General features: G+C 41.6%; 1 protein-coding gene across 1 annotated transcript; it reads right to left on the bottom strand.

Annotated features, from left to right (window-relative positions):
• Positions 1–294: 294 nt before the first annotated feature.
• Positions 295–27559, bottom strand: ODR4 (odr-4 GPCR localization factor homolog). The gene is made up of 14 exons (XM_054981082.1): positions 27447–27559; positions 24746–24872; positions 21396–21530; positions 19620–19715; positions 17575–17681; positions 15624–15660; positions 14818–14958; positions 13525–13620; positions 12569–12637; positions 10684–10812; positions 8605–8695; positions 5193–5378; positions 2787–2879; positions 295–691 (listed from the first exon to the last, which is right to left on the bottom strand). Exons 2-14 carry the CDS (start codon positions 24842–24844, stop codon positions 624–626), a joined length of 1347 nt encoding a protein of 448 aa, XP_054837057.1. The 5' UTR covers positions 24845–24872; positions 27447–27559; the 3' UTR covers positions 295–623.

Genomic DNA, 27559 nt, shown 5'->3' with positions numbered 1-27559 from the left:
ACCTTGCAGGCTGAACAAGTTAGCCAAAGTCTGATCATTCCCAGATCAATTCCCAGATCTTCCTCCAAAGAAGAGAGGTGGGTGGGTGTGGAATCATTATTAAACCAGTTTCAGTCTAGAATGCAGACACGCTCCAATAATCTGACGCTTCCTTTAACAGAGGGAAAAAACAGTTACAGCCACTACATTCTTTTAACAGCAACCCGTTAACAGCAATATTGAAGATTCACGACAGACGGGGAAAAACCCCTCAGGTTCTCAGGGCTACCACAGTTGTTAAAAACACGCACTAGCTTTAATAATGATCCTTTTAATTAGTAAGAAGGAAAGTTAAGTATCCATTTAACAAATTCTCCCTGGAAAATAATGTTGTAATACAGGTATTATCTGCTCCTGGGTAGTGCTGGTGTCCCCCCCGCACCCATACCACCTACACAAAGTACATGCAGAAACAAAACAGCCAAAGCCATCATCATCATTATTTAGAACCGCTAATTGGTTTCTTTCTCTCTTTTTTTTAGGCGACATGTTAGGTTGCTAATGCATTCAGTTCCAGAGGTGAGGCTCTTTTCAGGATATTCATGGTGGCTGGAGTTCGTAGGATGATTCTCAAGGTCAGAAGACTAGTCACTGAAGTAGTTGAAGGAGAAGGCTGCAGCAGATATGGCAACAGCCACAGCTATTACGACTCCTAAAAAACGAGGGGAAGGAAGTTCAGTATGTGAACAGAATAACTGAGATTGCTGGAAAGTAAAGAGTGAGGGAAGGGGATTAACATGGACACAACTGAGGCAGCATTCGCTTCAGTAGGAACACTCAATGCGTAAAGGTAACAAAAGAGAAATTGTTATTGATTTTATTTAATTTAGATATTTACACCTGGCTCTTCTCCCCAATGGGAATCCAAAGCAGCTTACAACACCGTTCTCTCTGCTCCATTTTACCTTAACAACCACCTGGTGAGGTAGATTACACCCAGAGAGTGTGACTGGCCCAAGTTCACCCAGCCAGCCAGCTTCCAAGGGAGAGAGGGGATCCAAACCTGGATCTCCCAGGTGTTCACCTGATACTCTAACTACTACATCACGCTGGCTCTCACTAACTAAATGAAAATGGCTTGCATAAAATATTTTCTCTGTTCATTCACACACAAACCCTATTTTCCCTTTCACAAAGAGCAAAACAGAACTGACATCTGGTGGGATGGGAATATTGCAATTTGTTTGGCCAGCTTGTGTTGGACAAAATGCATTAACTCACTGCCCATTGTGCAGAATGCAATTATGTCATGAAACGACTATGAGATCTTTATCCAGTAAAATCAGGAACAAGGGATAATGGTGATCCTATCTCATACAATGATGCCTAGTCTGGAGTGTGCTTCTCATACCCAGGATAGTCCAAGCACACACAAGTTTTATCAGACGAAGCACTCCAGAATCTCTCTTGGCTTTCTGGCCATACACCACTCAATAAAGACAGAATGAGCAATTTTAGGACAGGAATTGTTCCATATTCTGGTACATTAAAATCTCCCTAATACATAGGAGTACTTTTTGAGTAAATATAAATATTTTTTAAAAGTGTATTGTATTTTACACATACAAGCATCAAGGACACATTAGATGCAACACAAACAGGCAAGGAAGGTCCTGTGGCAAGGCAAGTAAAATCCTGTCACTCTGTTGCTCTCTGAGCACACTTTATTAGGTATGCCTGTAGGGCTAAAGCTTTTTCTCTCCGTACGCTTTTGAATCCCTCCCCAACTCTTTTCTTCAACTATGCCCATAGCTCAGGGGTCCACCCTTTGAGAGCTGGCATATGCTAAAAGCTGGCATATGCTAAAAGAGTTACAGGAGCAGTCCTCTCCTCCAATGGAAGTCAGGATATTTCAGGAGGGAAGGGGGCAACAAATGAGACCATTGACAAAGACAGACTATTACAACTTGACATTTCAATTGTGCCTCTCTCGTTTCTTTTCCTGTTTTGTACCTCCCTACTCCCAAATGCCCGTCTTTAATTTACTGCCCCTCTCTAAAGGCAGCACCAAAAGAGGGATGTCCAAGGACTGCACATGCCCAATGTTTCTTATCTTTCCCTGTAACTTAATAGCCCACAAGCCATACGTCAAGTATTTTATAAATAATTTATGACTCCATGGATAAATATGGCAAGATCACATGAGCATTTTCTTATCTTGCCTGACAGCAAGAGCTTGAATTTCTGTTGTTCAGAAATATTCTGTAGACGGTCAGTCCAGGGAGTAACATATTGGTTGTGAAGCAAATTGTAATAGGGCCATTTTAAAAGGATATGGGCTTTACAGATTTTCCTAGCCTTCATTCCCCCATCACCACCCCTGCCTCATTACAAATGTCTTTCTTAATTAGGAAGTATAGCTAGGTATGTCACAAAAGCAATATTTATCATGGAAGGCAGTAAAAACCTCCACTAGCCATACAGATTTCCCTTTACAGTCCACTGGCAAAGTGAACCTGATGACATCCATCTGATTTTGATCACTCGGAGATCATTTTCTCCCAATCAGCTGCTTTGGGAGATTTTTGAAGGATGGGGACTTTTCTGGACGACAGTGCTTCTACCACCCGCTGTCCACCAACAAACTTCAAATCAAGCTTCAATTCCTCTCCCCTTTATCAACACTTAAGTTTTACTGAAGGGTATAGGAAAATAGGGAAGGGAGACAATTATGTTGTTGATCCTACCCAGGCAGTAAGTCATCATTATTTCCAGTAGAACAGGAGCAATTGCTGGAGTCTACATACCTATGTTTTGGTGAAGTTTCAGCAGCAGTGTTTCTTTCGTCAACTGTTTGTGTTGAACGTCATCTGGAAATTCCTTCGGTGGGATTACTTCAACTGTATGAGAAAGGAGGCAGAGGAACTAGGTTTGGTCACCACTCCCGTTCTCATTCCATCTCCTCCCTCCCTTTGCAACCCAAAGCGTTGTCAACATTATTTAGAAGCTACATTTTGAAAGCAAAAAGATATACAAAACAAGTAAGGAACATGCAAAATGAACCAATTTGCATAATTTAGAATGCATATAGGGGTACACAAAGTTTGGGGCCTTATTCTATATACCAGAACCACTGAAATATGTCCAGGACACAAAACTGAACTGGACAGTAACTACTGAAAATGGAAATTGAAAAGCCAAAAGTGTACTGTAATATCAGAGCTCCCAGAAGTTGAATAATTTAGAAACGAGTGCATCATATAATTTGTGCTACTTCAAAGGAGGGGAAACAATCAGAACATAAGAAGATCATAATTCCTGGTTTGCACATATCCTGACAAGCATGCTCCCTCCCAAGGCAGTCTAGATTTGCATAAAGACTTCTGCCCACATAAGCAATACTTGGCCCTTTGGAAGGTGCATGGCTTGCATGGTTCACTGAATGCTACCAGAAAAATCGCATGGGTAGAAACCTCCCCAAGAAAGCAACCACATTGGCGGGAGTTTAAGAACATCTTTAGGCAGGAATAGAAAAGCAGATGAATTGGCCAACATCGGGAACTCTTCATCTCTACATCCAAACCCAATCTTCCTATCAAGTCACTGCCAGCTCCCTTCATCAGCTGAAGGAATGCCTGTTGACAGAACCAAGGCAGCAGGCAGTGCTTCTTCTGCCCACACACTTATGGTATCAAGATCTCCCACCAGTGCTGGGAGCAAATACAAACAGTATTTAGATGAATCGAAGCAGTAAATGATACCATTTATCCAAGAAACTGTATTTATAGGCAGCTTAAGAGAGTTCCAAACCTACAAAAACAATGCATAACAAAAAGCTAACAAACCCCTCCCTAAAAGCATTGGATTATCTGCCCCACTTCCTCCTGCCTCATGCTTGACAGACTTTGTGAAGTACAATGGGCATTTCATCTTAAGCAACCAGTGCAAACAATTACATTACAGGGTACAATGATCAACCAGAGATGGAGAAGTATCATGATTGCCTAGTCACTAAAATCACATTTTCCTGGAACACCTGAGTCCAGTTAGCCCAGCATGTACAGAAGTAGCACAAATCTTTGCAACTGCAGTACCTAAAAATGAAGAGAAGAATTTTTTTTGTCTGTCAATTTACATACTTAGGAGTATGCTTGGTCATGAAAAAGCAATAGATTTACCTTAAAAACTGTTGTATCAGTGATTAAAGCCTGAGCATAGCTTCTAATGGTTCATGGGTCCAAAATTATGAAAGTCACTCTCAAATCTCTTTTATGACAAAGCATTCCTTGAGCACAAAACCTGAAATTATGCAAAGGATATAATTTGACCTGCAAAATCTATTATTCTTTACTAGATCTTGCAACTGCAGAAGTTTGGGCTACTTGTGTATAGAATCAACATTACCTTATCATGTACAAAGATTAAAAACATGAGATTTCCCAACCCTTTTAAGATGAAAACTCTGGTAGAATATGGATTTTATACAGAGTTTAAGAGGAGAGTTTAAGAGGAGAATGTTAAGTGCCCCCTCCCCCAACAAAGAGTACATGCAGCTTAAAGTGCTTTCAATAAATATTGTTTAGGGCACCTTCTTAAGTTATTTCATGCTGTACTCTGATTTGCAGTGCTAATCATTTGGAAGATAAATACCTGATTCACAAGGGGTTTTTTTATGGCTGGCTCAAAATACATGAGCTGTGCAATGTTTTTAAATACTTGCATCAATGTCACTTTGACAACAAATAAAGGCTTAGGATCAGTTAAGGCAACAGTACTGGCCTGTATCCCACCACACCGCTAAGAAAAGTATGAAGCCTTCCTCCAGCCTAAGGAACCTTTCCTCTAGCTTAAGGGGCTCTTCTGCTGGAGGAAGACTTCTGAGGCTGGGAAAGTTCCTCCCAACTAAAGTAGGGAAGTGCCCACTGTTTTGGCACGTGGCATTGCTTTGGGCATGGTCAGCCAAGGTAAGAGACCTTGGTATCTGGCCAAGTTAGCTGTCCTAGCTAAAGTGCCACCTGTTTATGAACGGCTTAATAGAAGAGAAATGGAGATGGAAACCAGATTTCACAGCAACTAGCCTGAGGTAGGATTCCAGACAAGCCATTTAAACATCATTTTCACAGCCTCTTAGGCACCTCGGAACGAATCAGATCTGCTTGGTCTAGCTTCCTGATGGAGAGTAATCTGGCTCTTAACTTAACCGCTATATTTACCTGTGCTCATTTCCTCTACTGAATGTAAATCCTCGGCTTGAACAGCTTGATCCAGCATTTCAAGAAAACGCTCTTGGATTTCCCTGACTGTCTCGTCGCCGAATTTGTAGTCACAAAGCAGCACAGAAGACCCAACAATGGGGGCAAATACTCTGCAAGGCAGGGCATGATATTCTCTTTCCAAACCTAAGCAAATGGTGGGCAGGATACAAAAGCAATTGTTCAAGTATCATTAGAAGACACTAGGATCATTTGTACACACTACACTGACACTTGAAGGACACCTGTCATTGGATGATTGCCAGTGCCCATGCTGAACTCTTATTCCGTAGTAATTTAGAGATTCATAAAAAGAAAAAAAGCCAGTGATCCTCATTCTGAAAGTATTTGAGTTGGGATAACATACACAAACTTAATTGTAAAATTAAGTACAGTCCAATACTTCTTGTTCAGCATTAGCCATTCGAATGTTGTGGTGCCCCGATTTCATAATAGGGTGTCTTGACCTAGAGAGCCCCTGCTACTGTTCCCAAGCACTGAACCGACAGCCACTTGAAACCCCTAGCAGCCTTATGGGGGGTCTGGCCCTTAGTTTGAGACTCTTCAGCCTCTGGGTTCATTTCTGAGAGTATAGGCACACACTTAGTAACTCTTAACACCAGAAGTAAAATATATTTTGCTTTATTATGTAATTCCAATTAGGAAGAGTGTATGCTGGGCAGGAACCACTCTACTGAAGCACAAGCAACAGGCAAAGAAAATAACACTTGTCTAGGCTGGCTAAAGCTAAAGCTAGCTAGACATTAAAAGGCTTACTAACTTGCACCTCTGATGTAGCTTCCAGCTGTGTTGCTCATACTCGCAGACTAAGAAAAAGAAGTCCAAACCATGCCAGGCAGTTCTGGTCATTTCGGTATCTGGCATGGAGCAAAGAGCCTCTCTCACAGGCCGATAGAATGATTCTGAATAGAGAGGATCCACAACGCTGTGAGCAGCCATCTTTTCAAGAACTATTAGCCAATCAGGGTGCACTTAGATAATCAGAGGTTCTAGCATGAGAAACTAGGGAGGGCAGATGAAGGCTCCCAAGGATATTTCACTTGGGAACAAATGGCTCTAGGTGCAACTAATCAGGAGGCCAGAACATTCTTTCTCAGAGACCAGCCTGAACTTGGGCCTGTGGAAACTTAAACTTCTGAACCAAAGTCACACAACCAGGTTAGACATAAAGGATTCTAAAGGCTGGTCTTCACATAGGGCTTTCTTTGAACCAGTCTATCCTTGATCCAGCTCCCATGCTGATCTCTTTATCCTAACAAATCTTGCAATGAGCATCGTTTCCTAGTGCATGGGCATGCGCGCACGCGCACGCACACACTCACAAAGAGCATCAGCATTATCGTAGCGCAAGCATGCTTTATGCTCTAAGCTAAGCATCCCCTTGGTCTGCAAGCATCCAGTGTTACCGTTTTATTGCTTAAATTGGTTTAACTTCAGTGACTGGTTTAACAACTGCTTTAAAATTGCTTTTGGAACCGATTGGATTAGTTGGTGTTGCATCCAATTTCAGAAATAAATATAAAACCTCCGTGAGCAGCTGAGGGCCCCAGTTTGGAGCTCAATGGACCATGGAGTGGGGGTGGGACAGAAAAGTCTACAAGAGAGCCCTTTTCATGGAAAACAACCTTTGGATTCAACTCTCTAATAATAATGCTTTTGCGACAAGCCAAGAGATTGGGGTGGGGAAGCAACTAGCTGCAGTCTGTCCATCCAGGACTATATAAACTGATTGCTCATAACAGTCTACTAAAAAAAACATAGTTTCTTATAAAATAGCCATGAATTTATTAAATGAGAATGAGCAAACTGAACCTCTCTGTCTGGCTGTCCAAGCAGGAATCAGTACAGACAACTGACATTATGCCTGTTTTAACAGTGGGCTAAGTAACGCACAGAAGAAAGAACTTAGTATCGATCGTGAAAGTTTACCAGGGACTTACCAGTTGGTCCTAGACAACTTTCCAAAAGGGTGGGGTGGGGGAAGAGGAAGAAGAAAGAAATCTAGTCTGACTGACTCACGTTCTTTTGTCTTTCTCAAGTATTCAATTTTTAGCACAATCTGTTCATTATTGTTACTTAACATTTCGGAGCAAAAGAAACATGATTTTAGCAAGAACAGCAAAAAGCAAACTGAGATTGGACGGAAGGGTTAAGAGTAAGAGATCCTGACCAAAAAAAGTTTCACTTGTTAGTATTAAATGGGCAAATAAAATAAGTATGTAGAGGACGCAGGCCACCTAGAGAGGCAACTGAAAATTGCAGGCAATGTTTCTATTCATTGTTTTTTTAAAAAACAACAACAACAACAACAACAACTATACTGTTAAATTTTAAAAAGTGAAAAAATCAAAAGTAAAAACATAGTTCACAGTGAAGGTCCTGAAAAGGAGAAGACAGGCAGGTGGACAGGCTGGATTTTATGGCACAGCAGCGTCTAAGCTTCTATTAGGCCCGTACTGGATGCTGCTGCAAGCAGGCACCCCATTTAGTACACTGGAATCAGTGGGCTGAGACTGTAATAACTCTGCTTAGGATTTCACTGTTAGGCTGCTAAATGTCCTGCTTTTATGCCCTGGAATATATTTCTCTGGAAATATACATTTCTTAAATACACCACGATGGGCAAGCATCCTTTAAAAAAGAGCATTAAATGGACCTACAAACCTGTTTAGATTGGCTCATAAATCAGGCAGTAGTGGGGGTGACAGAAAAGCCAGTGCTTTCGTGCTGGTGAAGGATTTGATGGACATACGACTACAAAATCTGTCCCGTATTCAGAAACAGAGGACAGAGAGATGTGCAAGTATTTTCAGGTATCCATGGGGTTTGCATAGGCCTAGGAACGGTTTCCTGAACACCCAGCTCCTCGTGCTATAAGGAGAGCTTCTTTTGAAACAAGGAAGATTTCCAGAAACCATTTGTGATATGCCTTGGGGGGTGGGGGTGGGGGATTGGCTGTTCAAAGGAAAAGATATAGAAAAGACCACAAACACGTTGATTTCACAAATATCAGCATTATCCTTGTTAAAATAGCCACTGCTGTTAAAGGGACAGGATCCAGTAAAAAACGAAACTGGCAACAGCATATTAGGTAACAGAACTTCCTATACAGCCCAGAATAAGGCTGGAGTCACCACTTAAAGAAAAATGGCTGCAACTACAAGATCAATAGGGAGAGCAAGCCCTAAATATTCAGCTTGTTATGGGACAGTCAAACACATGATAAACTCACAGGAATGCAGTCTTTTGTTTTCAACTGATGTGAACACATCCTTGTATTTCAAAAATAATTTAACATTAAGAGGCAAAGTTAGTTAGATTCTGTTTAAAATGTAGTTGTACAATGTCTTACTTTTCTTTCCTGGCATTTCATTCATAAGCAGATCTTCAAACAAGATTTCACAACGATCAGAGAGAGTGTTTATTATGTCTCTTTTCAAGGCCTACAGAAGCAAAGAACAGAAAGATACCAAAACATTTCTAGGATAGCAAAAATGTTCTAAGACAAATTAACACGCAAGTTTCTCGTGTTTCTCTGCATGCTGGCCATCTGTGCAATGAAATGAACAAAGATATGAAGGCAAAAAATAGTTTGGCAGAACATATTTCTCTTACATTCAGAAGACAGTGGTTGTGTTCCCCTTTTTGATCCTTGACAACCCACTACCCTCCAAAACACAGCCAATGTCATGACAGCAAAAGACTCAAAGGAGAAAGCCCCAATAGCCCCACAAGTGGTACTGGGAAAGAGCACAGAACTATATGGAAACTTGTTCCAAAAGCAGGGGCATCCAGCTGCCTAGACAGGGGGAATATTCCCATGTGGAAAAGCCAAAACTATAAAATTCACTGCCAGAGGGCAGAGGCAGCTATTTGTGTTGTGGTGGAGGAAAGAACTGTCAAGACATAACTAACAGTACTGCTGGGATTTTCAAGGCAAGAGACTAACAGAGGAGGTTTGCCATTGCCTGCCTCTCCATAGTGACCCTGGTCTTCCCATCTAATTATTAACCAAGGCCAACGCTGTTTCGCTTTCAAGATCTGATGAGACTGGGCTTGGACTAGATAGACCAATCCAGCAGGGCTCCTCTTATATTCCAGTACTGCTATGTTTACTTGGGTGCTTTCACTCACTTCTGGAATTTAACTGGCATGCAAGCAATAATTTCTCACTGGTTAAGCCAATTCCATTTTACCTAGGCTGAGGTTTCTCCCTTGCTGGTTTCCTAACTATCCTCATTTACTTTAAAAGCAACTTGACAGGCAGGAAAGCAACAGCTATAGCTTTTTCCAGCACAATGACACAGTGATGGGGAAAACCTGCTCCCGTAATATTTCTGCTAGCTCACATGACTTTCAAAGGGAAAGAGTTCTGCCAAGCTGGGAGGTGGAAAACTGGGATGCTCTCCCTAAAAAGGAGGACCAACCCCATGGGCCTGGTTTTGTAAACACTGTATGGCTGTGTTGTTCAGATGGGCTTTGGGCAGTGACCAAAGACTGTGCATGTTTTTCTGCAATAGAGGAGACAGGGCTGGTTTCTTGGTATTGTTGCTTGTAACTGGATAGTTCTGTAACCTAAATCGCTGCTGCTCGTTTCCGTAAGCCGCCACTGACTGTGGAGTAGGTTAGGTGTATTAAAAATAAATAAAATGAACCACAAAATCTAAGAGCCCTCCATCAGTTCCTCTGCTGCCTCCTTAGTAAATATTACTTCCCCTACATCCAGCTACTGGACACTAAAAAAATCAATCCAATGAAAGAAATTCTCATTTCTGTGGCAGCCCGTTTATAATGATAGGAATACAAAAAGATGGTCTTTAACAAATCAGACCTGTCTTTGCATAGGCAGATGTGTCAAAAACCTCGGCATTTCATCCAACTTGCAGTACACCCACTATCTCAGAATCAAATGGAAATTCTACCTTAAATTTTTTTCATTCAAACACGTCTACCTTCCGCTGAAAAACCGGACTTATTACAAACTACTTTTGATAACACAAGGAATGTTGAAGACTGCATTCTAAGACAAAGAGGTGGCTTTGTTTGGCAAGACACAGGATTAGAAAAACCTTCTAATATAAGTGTGCAAGAGCACAGCACCTCAGCTATTATTTCCTACCAAAGCTGAAGGAAAATGTTTCATATTTTTCATAATTTGGATAAAGTGGATGTGTGTGTCAAACAGATGCAAAATAAATCTTGCAAAATAAATCTAAGATTCTGATTCTGGATTGTAATAATAATGTATAGAGAGTTCCAAGGTGGATTGGCGTCATTTGGTCAAAAACTAGAAGTGAAGCACCTGGGCATCTGCTGCATAAGGAATGTGGGCAATACGAGTTTTATCCTCTGTTTACATCAACCGTAATAGTTAACTGTGGAAGAGGGTTAGGATCAAGGCCTTCAGTAGGGTGAAGGGCAGCAAATGTACCTTAACAGCCTCCTTAACTTTTGGCTTGTTACTATGGATGTAAGCTTTGCATTTTAAAGCACCTTTGAGATTTATGGAACCGCTGCAGATCTGGACAGTTGCTGTGGATCTGGAGTCTGACTTCTGCGACTGAAAGAGAGAATATCAGAAGCACAAAGCTAAGTATGTTTCACATACCACTCTATATCACCGTTACATTTCCAGTAGAGTTAGAAATTCTCAGGTTGCCGTACATGCTACTAGCAGTTATTTTCTCTCTTTCTTTCCAAAACTGCTGGATTTAATATTTTGCAATGTGACAATATGAATTGTCCAAACTGAGCTTTTAAAAAAGTTCAATTTTTCTGGCATTCAAGTCGCTTAATTTAATTATGTTGCCATTCAAATAGCAGCCTCTCCCATTCCTGACGGTTCAGATTTGCTAGGAGACTGCTGATCATCCCAATATTGACCAGTGCTTTTCAACAAGAACCTGCCAAGGAGGGGGGGGACAAAAAGGAATATTTATTTTATTTATTTATTTATTTTTATTTTATCGTATTTATATTCTGCCCTCCCCGCAAGCAGGCTCAGGGCGGATTCCCTCTGTGAATAAACCTTCACTCCCAACAACCATACATTGTTCACTAATGCTACTATGAGTTAAAGTTTTAGTTTAACTGCAAAATCAACCTCATCTTAAAGCCAAGACAACTTCTCAATATTAAATACTCTGCTCTCCTAGTAATTTCCACTGGGTAAAATCAGGCCCTAAGTACTTGCCTATCTGGCCTCATTTGAGAGTTGCAACGTTTCTAATTATTTGACATGCGATTTCAGCTTCACGTGTAGCATTCATAATAGATAAGGAATGTAATATTTAGCACTTAGACGTCTATAAATTCAGCAAGTGATGGGGGCAGAATGGACTGTATTGCTGCAGGCTGCAGGTGAAGGCCAACACTTTTCAATGTTCTCGCAGATAAAAAGCACTCCAGACAATAACCAGGATAGCAAACTAAGGGCTGGGCTAGAACTTTTCTCCCTCATCTGCTAGTTTCTGTTTGCATGCTGGTGTTTGCACAGAGCAATGTTTCCCAGCCTTTTTTCCATGAAGGAGCCCTTTAGTTAATTTTTCAAATCTCATGGGAACCCTACCTATGAAAATGTTTATAGGTCAGAAGAAGTTGTTGACGGGTAGTACAATTCAACTACTGCTAAATTATTGCTAAGAGAATTTATTTGTGAAGGGCTGCATGCATGCTCCCTCTGTGTCAGATTTACACTAAGAAAAAAGTGAAACAATTTTCCTATTTTTCGTCTTCTCACCTTTCCCCCCCTCAAGTATCAAATCAAATCAAAATAAAGTTTACTTCAACATCAAAATAAAGTTCACATTCCAAGTCAATATAAGGTTTACTTTCAGTGTAATATTTGGGCTTGCTTATTTTTTGTACAAATACTGACCTCTTGGCCAAATTTGGATGATTAGAATTTGTGATATTTCAAAATTTTTATTTATTCCATTTTTTCCTCACAAAACCTGATTGGGAAACACTGACACAGGGGAACATTCAAAAGCGATAAACTTTTACCACCTCGGCATTCTCCTATATATGCCGACCTGGGCTGTTACCAACACATGGCTGGACACTGCTCTAGCACTGTGCCATCATCATACTCATTTGCAACTGGATTCTCCTGTAGGGACAAAACAGGCCAGGAGGTAAATAATTGCTATAGCATGACAGTATGACATCCAATGCATGGTGGCAGTCCGGGTTTAGATTCCAATAATAGTTCACCCAGCATCATCTAATGAATTCAGAACTGTGCTGAAGAATGAACCAGGGACTCCCCAGCTCATTCTCTTCATCACTGTGCCACACTGGTCTCATGGACTTACCAACGGTGTTAGAACCCTGGCATCAAGGGACTGGGCAGCTGACTGTGTGGTTCCTCTTGCAGACTTTTTCTACAGGAATAATTCAAAGCATTTAAAGCGGTTAAGTTTATAGAGTTCAGGAGTCTCTTAAAAAGAGTAGGTAAAGCAGAGGCAAGGTATTTGCATTAATTGATGGTTTCCCTTCTGCCCCATGGCAGCTTCCTGACCTGCATGGCTATTAGTCCTTGCAGGCGCATTGATCTCTTGATTCTGCAGTCCTCATGCTTGCAGCAGATCACAGAATCCTGTCCTGCAGGTGGTTGCTTACTTCCATTTCCTAGCAAAGGCAGGAGCATGGGCTGCTTGCTCCTTAGCTATGCAGCGCTAGTATTGGAATAAACTCATTGCCAGGACTGGCCTGTTGCCCATTCAGCACAACTGCTTTAAAAGCTGACTTTAAAGAGGTGCTATTCTTTCTGTTGTTTTTATGCTGGATATAAGGGCCTACAGTTCACAAGAGAACTTTCCAGTGAATCATCCACTTTTACTAAACATCGTAAGAAGTTACAATAAGTCTTTGGAATTATTTCACAATTTAATTTCATTGTTTCACAGTATCAGTTAACTTACATACATATGATTATTCAGTCCTAACAAGCAGAAGCCTTAGAAATGTTTGACAATAGTTCACGACAGATCACATGATCAAAACTACCCCACCATTTGATTAGACATTAGATGTGAGAGTACTTTATTTAGGTAATACACTTGCATTGTATTAAACTATTTCCTGATCAAAGGAGAGATGAAAGTCAGGAATAAAACTCACTTGCTATCTTTCTTGCAACAACATTGTTATGTCTTACGAGACAGTCCATTACTGTTCCATGTTATTTGGCTCAAGCTACCATGAGATGAAAATGAACAATAAAAACATTACGCTGGGCATTGTAATCATATCACTATTCAGCACTCACCTGACCATTCACTAAGTCAGCATCTTCCTCCTTGACGTGGCCATTGATCAAAAAGACAGCTTCCTCTATCTGCTTGGCCCACCGAGTTAATCCATTCTTTAAAGCAGTACCAAAAAGAGACAGATATATATTGCGGAAAAACATTTTCTTGAACAGGCTTTCCCCATCCAAAATCCTGACGCACATTTAAACCGAGGATAGAACTCTAGCCACATAGAAGACTTTTCATTGATCGGATGTCCCCTTCTAAACATAGTTATTTATTACACTGATATCCTAGCTTTCTTCCAGAGAGGTCAAGACTATATAAAGGGAGCCTTGTGCCAGTTTCTTAGATGCCTAAGTACAGGTTCTCAAATGAGACAGATGTGAACTTAACTTCTGTTTTAATTCAAAGGAATATTAACCAAGCATAGTCCGAGGAGATTGGTACACATGGTGCTCTCTACTGTGTCTTCTATAGAGTGGAGAACCAGAACTGTATAGCACTTAGAGTGTGGGGTTTGAATACTCACTCTGCCATGAAAGCTTGTTGGGTAACCTTGGGCCTGCCCCCTCTCTCAACCTAATCTATCTCACAGGGTGCTTATTGTGAGGATAAAAGAGGGGAGAACAATACTGAAAGCTTTTCTCTCCTCACTGGAGAGAAAAGTCGGGTGTAAATAATTTTTAAATCAAATTCAGAAACACACGTTTTGTATTAACTAGACTACAAGTTCTCTGCCACTGGCATCCCTGAAGAGATTCACGTGCCAAACATAACCCACAATTACAGTTTCTATAAACACTACCAAGAATTTTTCCAAAGCAACTGCCAGTGAGAGAACAGCAGGAAAATAAAAAGCTTTTCATTTTACTGCTCTGCAGGAAATGATAACTGAGGTTAAATATCACTAAATTCCAGAAAGCTACCTTGAGACAGTATCTTGTGCCATTCCCTAAGTTGATAATATTGCATTGGGTACCACATACGGGCTTGATTATAAAATGAAAAGAGGACAGGACAAAGATGCAGAAAAGTTAATGGTTGCAGGATGTGATAGAAGTTTCACTGGTAGCAATCAGAAAAGTAGCAAGAGTGCGATCAAGAAGGAAAGCAGCCAACGACAAGACTGGGGGAAGGTTTTTAAAGGAGGAACAAAGGAAAGAGTTTTGAAGGATAAAGTCTAGGCTTGTGGGATAACAAAACAGACAGATCAAAAGACAGGAGTTACCAGAACTACATACACCACTCTATTGTAAGCTACAAATACTATTGATAAAATTATAAACACGTAACAAATGCTCTGTTACCTGTATGTTTTTCTCTAGTTCGTGGCAAGCTGAAGTAGCCAAGAGTGGGATGTGAATGTTTGCATTAATTGTGCATTCTAAAGATAGCCAAGAAGTGGACAGACCATTCTGGTATTTCCAGTCTGCTGGCTTAGCTGAACTCTAAAGTGGTGGGACGGAGGAGGGGAGGGTGGAGAGGAGAGAGAGAAGAGATCATATTATTAATATACCGAAAGGCAGCTACTAGTATTTTCAGTTTACAGAAGATTGACAGCTTGATCTATGCATGCTTGCCTGGAAGTATATCAAACTTCAGTTAATACCCGTGAGTTCCAGTGCAATGTAGTGTAAGAGTGCAGGACTAAGATCTGGGAGACCCAGGTTCAAATTCCCACTCTGCCATGAAGTACACCCAATGTCCACCAGTCAGTCTCTCTCTCTTATACCCTAACCTAATTCACAGGGTGTTGCGAGGATGAAACAGAGGAGAAAAGAACCAAATACACCACCCTGAGCTCTCTGGAGGAAGGGTGGGATAAAAATGTGCTAGATTTAAAAATGAAACATGTTCCTAAAGAATTGTGCATAGGATTATAGCCTAAGGCACTTTTGCTGCGGTATGTGAACATTAGGGCTTCACAAAAACTTTAACAGCAGCAGAGAGGATTCCAGGAGAGCCACTGATCAACTTCTGCTGAAATACCTGCAAGCTTGTCTAAGGACGAAGCAGACATTTTAGGCAACCTTCTGTTCACTTAAAATGGGAGCTTGCAAAAAGGTTTGTGCCGTTTTAAAACTTGTGCTACCATTCTTTAAAAAAGACTTACTTTTGGATCTTGTATGTCATACGTGCGGCAAAGTATTCGTTCCTAGTTAAGAAACAACAACTAAACTTGCTTAGAAGACACTAAAAGACACACCGTCAATATAAATTAATTTCTAATGCATTACAGCATTTTAGTCCTGATGACTATCATTGGAGATCAGACTGGATTGACAGAAGATATATTATTCTTTTCTATACTTATCCCCAAACAGAAACGGACAAATATCCAAACTTGTCTACAGACAAGTGAAGAACATGCATGTCACTCATCTGTCACTCAGACATCCACCTGCATGAACATCTCCCCACCCCACCGATCCCCAGAAGGAGAGACTATCAGGAGCTATCTGGCATCAGAATTGTGAATGATTATTAGATCCCAAAGTCACATTGTTTTGTGAGGTGCATTTTCTATCCACTAAACCCCTCAGATTCACTAACGCTTAGAAATGCCATTGGAAGGTGCCGTCATCTTCCTCAGAGGAACACCACCAGTCATTAGCCGGAGGATGGGCAGGCTCAGGGACCTGCTTCCCCTACCCCTGTTCTCAGTACCAGCTGTCCGGGGACTGCAGAAGCAAGGAGGACAATGCACTGGTCCCTGCCAGCCAACAAAGCAGGAGAGGAAGTTCCATGCTTTCCACACAAGCGAGATCAGCTTTCCCCAACTGGGTATAAATCCTCATTTAATCCTGACACTGGTCAGGTTTATCTACATCCTCCCCCTTTCCCACTATTCTTTTTCTTTTGTGCATCTTAACATTCTCATTTGTAAGCTTGAAAAGAAGGGCTGGCATCTCTTGTCTGATGTGAGTTGCTTTGGGAGACCGTAAGTCTAACAAATGAACCAGCAAAACTAAGGTCGCTGTTCCTTTAAGGTAGAACAAGACAAGAAATAAGACAAAAGAGAGAGCATGCATGTGTGTTTGTCTAAAATAAAGACTGGTTACAAATTTATATGCAGATGACCTGATATATCGACATGTCACAGGAATACGATGACCTTCAAGTACTGATGCAACTCTCCTTCAAATATTTTTCATTTCAAGACCCTGGAGACATCATGAACTTTCTGATTAAGTTAATTTCTTCTGACAGCTTCTGTCCAAGCAAATATAGCCAAAACAGTCAGGATTTCTCCAACTGGAATCACAACTCCAAGGTCATTTTCTCAATAACCAGCAACAGCTCTTGCAAGCTAGATAATATAATCTTCCTAAGATAGCAGAACAAGTATCTCTCTCTCTTGGATTTTACTGCCCTACTACAGCTGCACTTTGTAGCACTGCCAGATCTATCAGATACGGAACCCAGATTCCTCATTAATTCAACTGGCTGTTTCTTTATGACATGGCAGTACTCATATTCCAACTGTGGCTACATTTTAAATACCAGCACTCTGTGCAACAGCAGGATAATAACTGCCGTATGTTTTAGCCTGAGATTAACCAAATGGTGTGATTTGGTCTTTGAATGGTTATTCAGACACAGTCAAGGAAAGGAATATCACAGGTGGGTAAGAGGGGAAGTGTCTTCTCCATATATTAAAAACTCGGGCTCTGCAAAGCTAGGCAAGGCCTTGTTAATAAAAAGCAAATGAAAAATTGATTTACAGTACAATCTTACACAGTTACGCCAATCTAAGCTCACTGATTTCAATTAGGTTTCGCACTGTTAACCACATTCATGATCTCCAATACTTTTGATCAGCATTACCTTATCAGAGGTGCAGCTGCATTTTAAAAACTAAGTTGGTGAACTAAGTTGCCGTCTTCTGATACACATTTTAAACAGGGTGCACAGCAGCAGACTTGGTTTTGCCACCAAGCAGGGCTACAAACATGGCTGAACAACCTTAGGGGCAATCTAGTAAAATGGTAGCTCACAGCATGCACGTGCCATTTCTCCTTCAACCTAAAGGCACTAAAGTTTGCAATTTTAAAAAAGGATACTTCTTTGTAGCAGAACAAAGATGAAGAGCCACCCGGTCAGATACATCTTCCTCAGAGATGCTCCATAGCCTCTTTCTAGCTACAGATTTTTCTACTGAAAAGACAAGCTGGGAGAGGGGGAAAAAAACAGAGAGAACATTCTTTCTTGCTCTCATCAAAACCACACAAGTACCACCTCAAATTATAATTGCTAAACACAAGCTAAATGTAAGCTCTTCCTTTGGGCTGACTTCTCTATCCATCCCATGCAGCTCAAGGAAATCTTGGATGCAGGCTAAAAAATAAACTACATTATATGACTAAGAAACAAATACACAGCGGAGAAGCAGCAGACTGCCAAACCATCTTAAATAAATACTGTAAAACATCCATTATACTAAGCTACATCTTTAAATAAATAACAAATCCAGTTAACGGTTATAAGACCAAAACCAAACCACGGGTGAATCCACACAAAACCACTTTAGCTCTTAACAAAATGCAGGCCATTTACAGTTAAGTGGCAAAGATGATGATACAGTTTCATTAATCTGAGTCAGCGCTGTAAAAACAATTTCCCACAGCTCTGGTCCATTTTGAGCTTGCCATGGATCTTGTCTCAGGGTTTTTGAAATCTGGGGCCTCTTCCTAGAAAGCCCTCGTTTTAAACTACAGCAGCTCTTTGTTCCCATTCTGTCAGTCTCTCCAGAAAACCGATTATCTCTTCCATCATGCTGTATCCTGTGCCCAACTTCTCCAGACACTGAAAGCTCTTGTCTCAGGTGCAATTTGGGGTTTTGAATTCTTCTCTGTATCTCCCCCCAAATCCTCTTGCTAGTCTTCTCAGATCATCCCCGTTACATCATCTCAAAGTGCGTTTTTTCCCCCCACCTGAGACCTAATTTCTTCCCCATCTGGGCAAGATTATAACCACCGCACTCTGACAGAGTATAGGGGTTTGTTCATTTTGCCAAAGGAGCAATTTTATTTACCCTTCACAAGCGTCACTGCATGCCCCCCACAAACCTCTCCTTAAGCATCTGCTCTATGTCGTGCCCCTTGTTTGATTCTTTCTGACTACTCAACTGCTCTCAAAGCCAAGCATATTCCCTTAATGCTATAAGTGCTCAGCTGCAGTTTGGACACAGCATGCAAATGAAACAATTATCCCACTCTTCAAAATTCTGCCTCTGTAAACACTTCTCTTTTTACTCTTCTGCCTAATTGGTCAATTAAAACCTCCACTTCCTCCTCCTCAGGCAATTCATGCAAGCTGAACACGGGCTTAAGTGCTGCTTTAAATCCCCCAAACGTTATAGCACTTCTCTATATTTTCCTCTGGAAATTTAAAATGTTGTGGTGCCTCAAAGAAACAGGGTAAAGTCACAGTTGCCGGCCTCAGTCCCACCACTTGGGAGTCTCAGTGAGAAAGAGGGACTATAAATACAGAAAATAAATAAATTGTGATGCCAAATGTTAAGACATGAACTTTCCCAATATCAGATGAGGAGAGGCAGACTGGAAATGACTCTTTAGTCTAATGGATGGCTAAAGTTGTCTCTTTATGCAAAAAATTGCAAATAGGCAGGAGAACCAATTAATTAACAATCGTTAACAACAAATAAATAGAAAGGAACCGAAACACAAACAACTGTTCATGCGATCAACAGTGTCAGTTGACAGCAGCTAGTCCAACCGTTCAGTTATTTCAAGCCCACTTCCCCCAAAGCGTCCAAAATGTCTGGCCCATCCACTCTCTCTTCTTTCTCCTCCTCTCTCAGGTCTCTCTCCTGCCTACCCCACACCTCGTTTCAACTGTTTTCTTTACCAACCAATTATCTTCGCCTGCTCCTTCCCAACGCTCTATGCACTCCCTTCGTTCCCCCAACATTCTATGGCTATAGAAGAGCAGACATCTTTGTGGCTTCTTTTAGGAGCCCTTCTGAGGGCACTGACAGGAATACTGCCATGTACAGGGTTCAGCATCGGGCATGTATATACTGATAACTGAAGCTGCAAGTACAGAAATGCACCCTGCCTTACTATTCCCTAGGGCTATTATTTACCTTGCGCAGAGTATTTTGGATTTCTTTTGACAGCTCTGGAATTGCAACAGTAAAGACACCAACAACTAACAGTCCTCCAGGTAGCATTCTTGACACCTACCAAGACAAATCAGCAAACAATTTATTACACAGCGCTCACAATTTCTAGATAAGCATTTCATTGAAGCTTCCAAATATCATGCGAGAGTATAAATTTTGTAAAGCTACTGAAATCAGTATGCCTGGGACACTGGATTCAGAAACAGGCAATATACGGTCCACAGGTAGCAATCTTCCCGCCATCCTAACAGGATACCTCCTCTTTCATCCATTCAACTGATCAGAATAGGCCCTAATCAAAGGCGTACTTGTACTTTGAGGTACAGATCTTGTTGATATCCATGATCTTGTTGATTTGTGAACTATGTTTTTTTCATTTATTCAACATTGCAGCATTAATACATCACAACTACTGGATGTCACAATGACAAATCATCAAACTGGCAGGGGCACCATAAATGCCACAAGAAACGACTGTGTGGCATATGGACCCCCAAGCCCATAATCATATTGCTATCATTCAGCCTAACCTACCACACTTTTTTCTGAGGCTGAAATTGCCCAAAGTTCACTGAAGGATGGCCAATTTCAAACATAATATATAACCTCACATTAAACTGGCCGCTTTTTAGTTACACATAACTAAAGAATGCACATTTACAATAGCCCTCCACTTGGGAGATAACCTGTTTACCACCACCAATATATTTACTCAATCTATACTTGTTACAATTACGTGTTGTCAAGTCGCTTCCAACTTTTGATGACCCTATAATTTAATGACCCCCCCAAACATCCTATCATTTACAGTGTGTTTTGCGATGTCCAATCACTTCCAACTTATGGTGATCCTATGAATGAACAAACTCCAGGACATCCTATCATTAAGAGTCATCCTCAGATGTTGCAAACTGGAGGCTGTGGCTTCCTTTATTGAATCAAGCCATCTCATGTTACAATTTCCTCTTTTCCTACTGCCTTCCACTTTTTCGAGCATTATTGTCCTTTCCAGTGAGTTTTTGTCTTCTCATGATGTGACCAAAATACGATAGCCTCAGTTTAGTCATTTCAGCTTCTTGGGAGAATTCAGGCATGATTTGATCAAAAGCCCACATTTGTCTTTCTAGTGAGCTATGGTATCCATAACTCTCTCCTACACCACCACATTTACTATTTACAATAAATACAATATCCGTGGAGTTATATGGATGCGAGTGGTTCCTTTGCATTAAGCCTTATATTTATACACCATACAGAAAAACAGAATTAAGAAAGATTTCATGGACGGAAAATTTAGTAGCCAAGAACTGGCTAGAGGCTGATTACTTTAGGGTTGATACGGGTATAGTATATTCAAGTGTTCATGAAAAAAGCCAGCATGGTGTAGTGGTTAAATTATCAGAGTAGGAGATGCGAGACCCAGGTTCAAATCCACACTCTGCCATGAATCCTGCTGGGTGTCCTTGGGCCCATCACATACTGTCAGCGTAACCTACCTCACAAGATTGTTGGAAAGATAAAATGCAGGAGTGGAGAATGACATAAGCTGCTTCAGGCACCAATGGGGAGAAAAGCAGGGCATAAATGAGGTAAATAATAAAGTTTGCCTTTATGCAAAAACCCAGAGGTAGGCAGCAGCTTACTAAAATCCAGTTTTCCACATGAAAGCAAGACAGGAAGTAATAATGAACACAATTATATGTTCTCACTTGAAAGAACAGCCACCGAACACGTTACCTGTTTGGCATGTGCTGTTGTCCATTCTTCATCAACGTTAGACAACTCTGAACCACAAACAGCATTGCTTTTGTTTTCTTCATCTTTTGGAGGGGTCTGAATGGCTAGGACAACATAGTCTCTTTGTGGGGAGCACTGGGAACAGACAAAAAGACAGCACCATGGTGATTAAAAAATCCAAGGCCACCACCACTAGCACATTTAAAATAACTAGTTTACCACATATATGTATCTTCAGTCAAGAAGCAGCACATTTTGCAGGAACTCTTCTCCACAAGTTCAATATTCCACTGAGCCTGAAACTGCCCCCAGGGGATACAAACAAAAACTATTACCCACACTGGAGTCTATAAATCCACCTACTGTCTTGTGAAGTTCTGCCTTGCACAGTTAAGTTAGCAGTGTCTGAATTCCTGTACACTTCTACACAAGTATGTGTAGTTCTACACAGAGTGAGCCATGTCTACATCGACTGAGATCAGCAAACAGAGGCACATCTTACCCTGCATCTAAGCCTACTGAATCAGTGCCTGGAGGCCATATTGGAGTGGATGCGGGCTAAGAAAAAGAAGTTTAATCCCAAAAATACAGACACGCTAGTGGTAAAAAAAAACCCTGGAGGTGGTTGAACTCTTGCTGAAGGACCAGTCCACAGTCTGGGGGTTCTCTTGGACCCAGGCCTACAGCTGTGTAACCAGGTGGCAGCTGTGGTCAGGAGTGCCTTTTACTAGCTTTGACTGATTAGCCAGCTGCAGCCTCTCCTAGGCAAAAAAGATCTGGCCACTGTGGTGCATGGTCTGGTTACATCTAGATTTGATTACTGCAATGCATTCTATGTGGGGCTACTTTGAGAAGTGCTCAGAAGTCTCAAGGGCAGAATGCTGCAGCCAGGACTTTGACTGGAGTGGGCTGCAGGGAACATAACACTCCAGTATTAGCTTATCTACACTGGCTCCCAATGTGTTTTCAGGCACACTTCAAGGTGGTGGTGCTATTAAAGCCCTATGCGGCTTGGGACCGACATACCTGAAGGACTGCCCCCCCCCCCCGCGAACCTCCCTGACTGTTACCGTTATCCTTAAAAGCTCTGCTTTGGGTACCTTCTGAGATTAAGCAGATGACAATCTGGGAGAGGGCCTTCTCAGTCATAGCACCAAAACTCTGGAAATCTTTCCCCAGAGAGATTGTAAAGAGCAGGTGCGCCCTCTGGCCCCGTGCTGGGTGCTGCTAACAGCCACCCAGGTTCCAAGAAGCACTTAGAGGAGTAATTTCACCTGCTTCACACGAGACCCGCCAGGAGTCTCTGGGTTCTTAGCCTGGAGGACCCTGCACACAGCAGCCAGACACTCGAGCTTTAGGCAAATAGTTATTTATTAAATCAATAAAAGCCACTCTAAAAGCAACAGAAATGGCAATAAATAACAAAAGGAAAAGAAGACCCAAATCTAACTTGGCTAGCACTAACCAACAGATGAGTACAAAGCTTGTCCTTGCCGTCGACCAACCAGCTCCTCCCCGCCCACGCCAACCCTTTATCTTAATGAGGAGGAGGAACCACCTAATCTCGGCACAGCCCAGGTGCATTCAATTTACTATCTGCCGTTCTAGACAGAGATTCATCTATCCCCTTCTGTTGCCATCTTTCACTAGTGGGTAAAGCCCTTTTTGTTTCACTTGGCATTCGCTCAATGACATTCCCTCCTTCCTGCTCAATGTTTTTTATTGTTTTTATGTTTAGCATGTATTTTAGCTCTGGCTAAATGACTTTTGGTTGGTTTTAACGGTTTTAAAGAGTAGCTTTATTATCTATGTTTTGATTTGTTATCTACCTCGGTGGCCGTTATGAGGGCAGAAAGGTGGGATACAAATTTTGTAAAACAAGTAAATTTCCCCAGTCAGATGCCTGCCTCTTACACACAGCCTTGCATTTCAGAAGGAAATATGCCTATATAATTAGCTTTGTTTTCAAAAGTATTTATTTGGGAAATTTATATCCTTCCTTATTGTTGCACTCAAGCAAGATCAGGAAGACAATCCAATAAAAATTCTATCAAAAGCCAGTCACTAACTTAAATCATCAGTTTTCACAATAGTAAAATAGTCCCTCAGAAACACTTATTGCCAAACAAGGACCTAGTATTTTTGGAGTATATATATTGGAATACTTACCTTGTACTTTTTGCACTCATTGCATTGGCACTTTCATTAAAATTGCATTATTGTTATTATCTAACAGGTTTCTGTAGACCGTTTGGTCCTTGTTTGGCAATATTTTGTTTGAAACCTGTGCCTACTTGTTTGTGATACCACAGAAACGCTTGCCAAAAATAATAACGCCCCCAAATTTATAGATTAGAGCTTGTCTTCAAAAATCTCCTACAGCCCTTATAAAATGGATTTTTTCTAGAGGACATTTTACAAAAGGAAAGGACTGTAGCTTATGGTGCTATTTATTGTATGCACAATCTGGATAACAATGTTGCTTCTTTCACCTCTATGGGGAGCTAGTTAGCTGCATAGGACAGGTGCAGCTACTGAACATGCTTTCTTTCATAGTTTTAACATGGTGATAAGAGGGATCTGACAGTAGTGACTGTGGAGCTGATCTGAACAGGTGCCTGGGTTTTCACAGAGGAAAGAGGTTGTCCTTCTAGTATGGGTTCCCAGGCAATGAAAGGCTTTAAAAGTTAATACCAGCACCAGGAACTAAATCTAGAAGAAAACTGGCTAGCCAGTATAGCTGCTGAAAGTTACAACAAGCAACACAGACTATGATTCTGGCATCCAGGCCCAAATCAAAGGTGGGCAGATGCATTTGAGTTATTTGCAAGGGCAGCCCTATGCAGAGCACATTGCAATAGACAATTACGGAAGTTACAGATGCTTGGTTTACTGTGGAAAATGCAGCTTAAACTATGGGGAATCAGAGTCTTTATGCAAGATGAAAATGGGGGAAAGTACTTCCGGCAACTTCAGTAATCTGTTTTCAAAGAACTGGCCTGAGTCTAACAAGCAGCCTTGAGATTTGCATTGCAGATAAGTAAATAAATAAAATTATTTATTTATAGTCCGCTTTTCTTACTGAGACAAAAGGCAAATTACAGCATTAATCCTGCTGGAATTTCACCTGTGCAACTCCCAGTCAGGTCTACGGCATTTGTGAAGAATAGAAGTGTCTGCTAGATAGGACTTTTAACGAACAAGCTGCACTAATGCACTTAGCAGCAATTCAAAGCTTAGTTACATGTGCAGCTGTATTTTTGTCACAAAGAGAAAAGACTCCAACTGTGATAAAACAGAAAACTGATAAAACATCCCCTTCCAATGCTGAAAAACACTAAGATGCTTACCTGCCCTACCAAGAGGCCAGTGATAAGAGACTTTGATTTGATGGTGAGGTCCGACAGATATTGCCCAACAGCTTCTTCTACAAAGTAGCTTCTTCCCATTATTGCAATTAACAGCCTAAGTCATAAACTTAAAAAGAACAAAAAGGACAGGCTGAATAGCACTTGCATAGCAGATATACATTTGTTCCTGGCAAAAGACATCTTTACTTTACTTTAATGATAGTGCTCATACAGCCTATTTGGCTCTGAACAGTGCCACACTAGAATTAGAGTTAAAACAGGAAAAGTCTTTTAATATATAATCTGTATAGTATTAAAATTTAGCAAGTTTTTTCTTTAACCAATTGGGAGAGTGGCAAAAGACATCAAACATACACAATTGATTCAGTATTCCAATGGAAAGGACTGAGCCAAATGTATCCCCAACGTCCCTGCTTGTTACCCTATATCTGTTCCCTCACATCTTAAACTAGATTTTAGTGGTGCAGCAGATAGCATGCCGGATTAGGATCTAGGAGACCCAGGTTCAAATTCCTGCTGTGCTATATAAGCTTGTTGGGTGACTTCAGGCCAGTCACACTATCTCAGCCTAAGCTACCTCAGAGGATTATTATGAAGATAAAATAGAGGAGAATTATATAAGCAGCTTTCAGTCCTCACTGGGGAGAAAAGGCAGGACATAAACAAGAAAATAAATAAACCCAACAACATTTCTTTCCCAAGTATTTTCAGTTGTGCACTTTCCAGTGTACCACCATGGCAATGTGTCCCTTCCAGCTCCATGAACATGACCTCCCAAACAACACCAGTCCCTCAGTCCTTTCAGGCTGAAGTTCTAGGCACACTTACTAGGGAGTCAGCCCTATAAAACATAGTAAAAGTCTTCAGGCCCTCTTAAATTTTGAGAAAAGGCAGCAGGCACAAACCCAAACTGACCAATCACAAGACACTGAGAGGTTTCAAGCCAAGCATCTTTCTATGACAAAGGCAGCAGCTTCCAAACGGGCACTCCCTGAGCAAGCAAAAGGGTGTCTTCACAGAATCATAGAGATGGAAAAGCCCATACAGACCTTCTAGTCCAACCCTTTGCCCAATGCAGGATGAGCCTAAAGCATCTCTGACAAATATACATCCAGCCTCTTCTTGAAAACTGCCAGTGAAGGGGAGCTCACCACCTCCTGGACTCCTCTGAAAAATCACTTGCTCCGAGATGGTGGAGGGTAGCTGGGTGGGAGCAGTTTTTTAGTTTCAGTTCCAAAGGAAGGGGAAAGTTTGCTCCCTGTGTGGTAATAGGGAGAGACTGTCAAGCCCAGACAAAAGAAAGTTCTATTTCTCTGGCCCAGTGGAAGGCACACAGCTGCAGCATATCTGAACTGGATAGCAGGGCTTGCCAGTAAGGAATGACCTGAAACTCCCATTTTTCACATTATTCAAGATATCCCCAACATTTTAGAAGCAATTTGGTGCCAAAAAATACACCAGCAAACACTCCCGCTGGGGACTACTGGAACACATCAAAATGTAATTCAAGATAAGCAAGACTGGCATCCAGTAACACCTTAAAGACCAACTTGATTTCCAGGGTATGAGCTTTTGAGAGTCAAAGCTCTCTTTGAAAGCTCATACCCTGGGAATCGAGTTGGTCTTTAAGGTACTACTGAACCCCAATATTGCTCCTCTACTGCAGACCAACATGGCTATCCATCCACAACTATTTCCAGATAAGAAACCATAGAATCACAGAGTTGAAAGGGGCCACACAGATCTAGTTCAACCCCCTGCCCAAAGCAGGATGAGCCTAAACCATCCCTGACAAATATTCATCCAGCCTCTTCTTGAAAACTGCCAGTGAAGGGGAGCTCACCACCTCCCTAGGCAGCTGATTTCACCTTTGAACTACTCTGACCTGAAGAAGTTTTCCTAATAGCCAGCCGGTACCTTTCTGCACGTAATTTAAGCCCGTTACTTCGAGTCCTATCCTCTGTTGCCAACTGGAACAGCTCCTTGCTCTCCTCCAAATTACAGCCTTTCAAATATTTAAAGAGAGCAATCATGTCTCCCCTCAATCTCCTCTTCTCCAAACTAAAGAATAAAGCCGTTCAGCTAAAATCCTGTACATCCCCAAGCAAACCACCTTGGCCCCAGAGCTTCAGCCACAGGCAAGCCCTTTGTACGACAGGATTCTCCTCTGTGCAAAAGATTCCTTATAGGAAGAAAACCAGCTTGCAAGGGAAGAAGATACTCGTCTAACCTGGAAACTAGTTTTCTCTGTGTAACGAGACTTCTGACGCAAGAGCGTTTAATACAGAGAACTGCTATAGCATAGCGGTTAAGTGATCAAGCTGTAAATTGGCACTCTGCCAGTTTGACTCCTATTACTGCCATGAGCTTAGCAAGTAGCCATGGGCAAGCAATTCCTCTCAGTCCCAGCTTCCCAACTGTACTATCGGGAAAACAACACTGCCTGTTCACCGCTCTCAGTGGGGCACTAATCTATCTAGAAAAGCAGGACATAACCACAGCTATTATTATAACCCTGCCAGACTGTACCCTGCAGTCTGAAGCAGCGTGGCCCAGGCACGCTGACCCCCCCTCAGCAGGCCAGACTCCGAAGTAAACACAATGAAGGTCAAGCAAATGTCCTGCTCCTGAACCCTGTCCAACTTCCCCCAACAGTTTAACAGTCCAATACTACGCTTACTTGCACGGAGGTAAGCCTTATAGAGGGCACAAGCAACTACAATCCAAACATTTCCCTCAAACGCCGCCACTACACCAGCGCTCTCTTCCCTCACACCGCTCCGCCCAGCTCTT

Source organism: Eublepharis macularius, chromosome 5, assembly GCF_028583425.1.
Source record: "Eublepharis macularius isolate TG4126 chromosome 5, MPM_Emac_v1.0, whole genome shotgun sequence".
Taxonomy (NCBI): domain Eukaryota; kingdom Metazoa; phylum Chordata; class Lepidosauria; order Squamata; family Eublepharidae; genus Eublepharis; species Eublepharis macularius.
Note: the sequence above shows the minus strand (reverse complement) of the source record. Positions and strands in the feature narration are given on the sequence as shown.